Genomic DNA, 2812 nt, shown 5'->3' on the forward strand with positions numbered 1-2812 from the left:
GGCCTGGTGACCATCTTCAAGTCGGACGGCATCTTCGCGCTGGTGAAGCTGCTGTCGAGCAGCGTCGAGTCGGTGCTCTTCTACGCCATCACCACGCTGCACAATCTGCTGCTGCACCAGGAGGGCAGCAAGCAGGTGGTCCGGCAGGCGGGCGGCCTGCAGAAGATGGTGCAGCTGCTCGCCCGGGACAACTACAAGTTCCTCGCCATCGTCACCGACTGTCTGCAGATTCTCGCCTACGGCAACCAGGAGGCGAAGCTGATCATCCTGGCGAGCGGCGGGCCGCAAGAGCTGGTGCGCATCATGCGCCAGCACACCTACGAGAAGCTGCTCTGGACTACGAGTCGCGTCCTCAAGGTGCTCTCCGTCTGCTCCAGCAACAAGCCCTCCATTGTGCAGTACGGCGGCATGCAGGCACTCGCCAACCACCTCACCCACCAGAGCCAGCGGCTGGTGCTCAACTGTCTGTGGACGCTGCGCAATCTGTCCGATGCGGCCACTCGATGCGAACAGCTGGAGACGCTGCTCCAGGTAGGAAATTTTGGATAAAATTGTTTGTTTGTGTGCTAACCTTATTTATTATATTCCACAACAGAACCTCGTCCAGCTGCTGAACACCACTGACATCAACATCGTGACCTGTGCGGCAGGCATCCTCTCCAATCTGACTTGCAACAATCAGAACAACAAGACCATCGTCTGCAATGTGGGCGGCATTGAGGCGCTGGTGCGGACGATCATCCAGGCGGGCAACCACGAGGAGATCACCGAGCCGGCGGTCTGTGCCCTCCGCCACCTCACCTCTCGGCACGCCGAGTCGGAGATGGCGCAGAATGCCGTCCGCCTGCACTACGGCCTCCCCGTCATCGTCAATCTGCTAAACCACCCCAGTCGGTGGCCGCTGATCAAGGCCGGCGTCGGTCTGATCCGCAACCTNGCCCGTCATCGTCAATCTGCTGAACCACCCCAGTCGGTGGCCGCTGATCAAGGCCGGCGTCGGTCTGATCCGNAGGCGCTGGTGCGGACGATCATCCAGGCGGGCAACCACGAGGAGATCACCGAGCCGGCGGTCTGCGCCCTCCGCCACCTCACCTCGCGGCACGCCGAGTCGGAGATGGCGCAGAATGCCGTCCGCCTGCACTACGGCCTGCCCGTCATCGTCAATCTGCTGAACCACCCCAGTCGGTGGCCGCTGATCAAGGCCGGCGTCGGTCTGATCCGCAACCTGGCGCTCTGCACGGCGAACCACGCGCCGCTGCGCGACCACCACGCCATACCGCGCCTGGTGCAGCTGCTCAACAAGGCCTACCAGGAGATCCGCAACCGAAACAGTCTGGCCTCCTCGGCCAATGGTGGCGGCGCCGGCGGTGGCGCTGGTGCTGCCAACGGCGGTGCTGGCAGTCAGAGTGGCTCCGGCACTGCCCTCACCGACGGCGTGCGCATGGACGAGATCGTGGAGGGCACGGTGGGCGCGCTGCAGACGCTGGCGAAGGACCCGGAAAATCGGGCGGTCATTCGCCGGCAGAACGTCATTCCCACCTTTGTGCAGCTGCTGTACAGCGACATGGAGAACATCCAACGTGTCGCCGTGGGAGTGCTCTGTGAGCTGGCCAGTGATAAGGAGGGTAAGTGGCAAACAAAGAAGTGCTGAGAAGACACTTCTGCTGCTGTTGGTGATAAGTTATACTGGTGTGTCTAATACTTTGCTCCTCTTTTTGTAGGAGCCGAGATGATCGAGGCAGCGGACGCCACCTCGCCGCTGACACAGCTGATGCAGTCGCGCAATGACGGCATCGTCACCTACGCTGCGGCGGTTCTCTTCCGCATGTCCGGTGAGAAGTCGCCCGAGTACAAGAAGCGCCTCTCAATGGAGCTAGGAACGGTCTTCCGCGATGATGGCACTGGAATGGGCGCCGGCGTCGGCTGGGGCGTGAACGGTCCCAACCTCGACCTGGTCGACATGAACGGTCTCATGGGCGGCGATGAAATGGCCGCCTTTGGGGATCCCATGTACGCCCACCACGGCCCACCACAGGGCACCCACCAGGGGCCGCCTAGTGTGGCCTCCTCGGTGCGCAACCCATATCACCACCAGCAGCCATTCGATGCTCAGGTACGCTGCAGTTGCGACATTTATTAGAGCACTAACAACAACAACAACATTTGTTTTGTTTTCAGATGATGGACACAATGGTTAACCACGGTGGATACGGTCACACTGGCATGCAGGGACCAATGGACGTGCCGATGGACATTGGCGATGGCATGGCCTTTGAGTCGAATGCAGCCATGCAGCAGGGCGGCAACCCGCAAGCGCAACAAGGTCAACAGGGACAAGGAATGGGACAGGGCCAGATGGGCAATTGGTAAGTGGCCGCTTACGCTTTCTGTGGTGTCAATTGCTCATCTGAATGTTCTGTCTTTTCCTTTTAGGTTCGACTCTGATCTCTAAAAAGCCAAAGCTTAGCTGCGCTTCAGCTGCTGGCGGTTGAGCGGATTTGTGAGTATATTGCTCGCTAAATATAACTTCACCAATTCCACTCTGACTCGCTGTAGCCACCACTAGCTGTTGTGGTTTACCAACACAACCAAAACCACAACCAAACAACCACCACCACCCCAACCAATTTCCCCATCACCTTTCTCTTTGGCATTTTTATAATCTTTTTTTGCTGTAGCTGTCATTTGTCTCCCTCATTCTCACTCCTCTTTTCTCAATCNCACCACCACCCCAACCAATTTCCCCATCACCTTTCTCTTTGGCATTTTTATAATCTTTTTTTGCTGTAGCTGTCATTTGTCTCCCTCATTC

The 2812-nt window shown here is 58.3% G+C and overlaps 1 protein-coding gene across 1 annotated transcript; it reads left to right on the plus strand.

Annotated features, from left to right (window-relative positions):
* Positions 1-6: 6 nt before the first annotated feature.
* Positions 7-2366, plus strand: LOC108354907 (armadillo segment polarity protein-like; the record flags this gene model as incomplete). Its single annotated transcript, XM_017606083.1, has 5 exons — positions 7-531; positions 596-721; positions 1013-1625; positions 1722-2113; positions 2179-2366. Coding segments are annotated over 5 exons (1844 nt in total), but the record flags the coding sequence as incomplete, so codon positions are not given.
* Positions 2367-2812: the final 446 nt, after the last annotated feature.

This window comes from Rhagoletis zephyria, unplaced genomic scaffold, assembly GCF_001687245.7.
Source record: "Rhagoletis zephyria isolate East Lansing unplaced genomic scaffold, Rhagoletis_zephyria_1.1 Rzeph_scaffold_40381, whole genome shotgun sequence".
In the NCBI taxonomy this organism is placed as follows: domain Eukaryota; kingdom Metazoa; phylum Arthropoda; class Insecta; order Diptera; family Tephritidae; genus Rhagoletis; species Rhagoletis zephyria.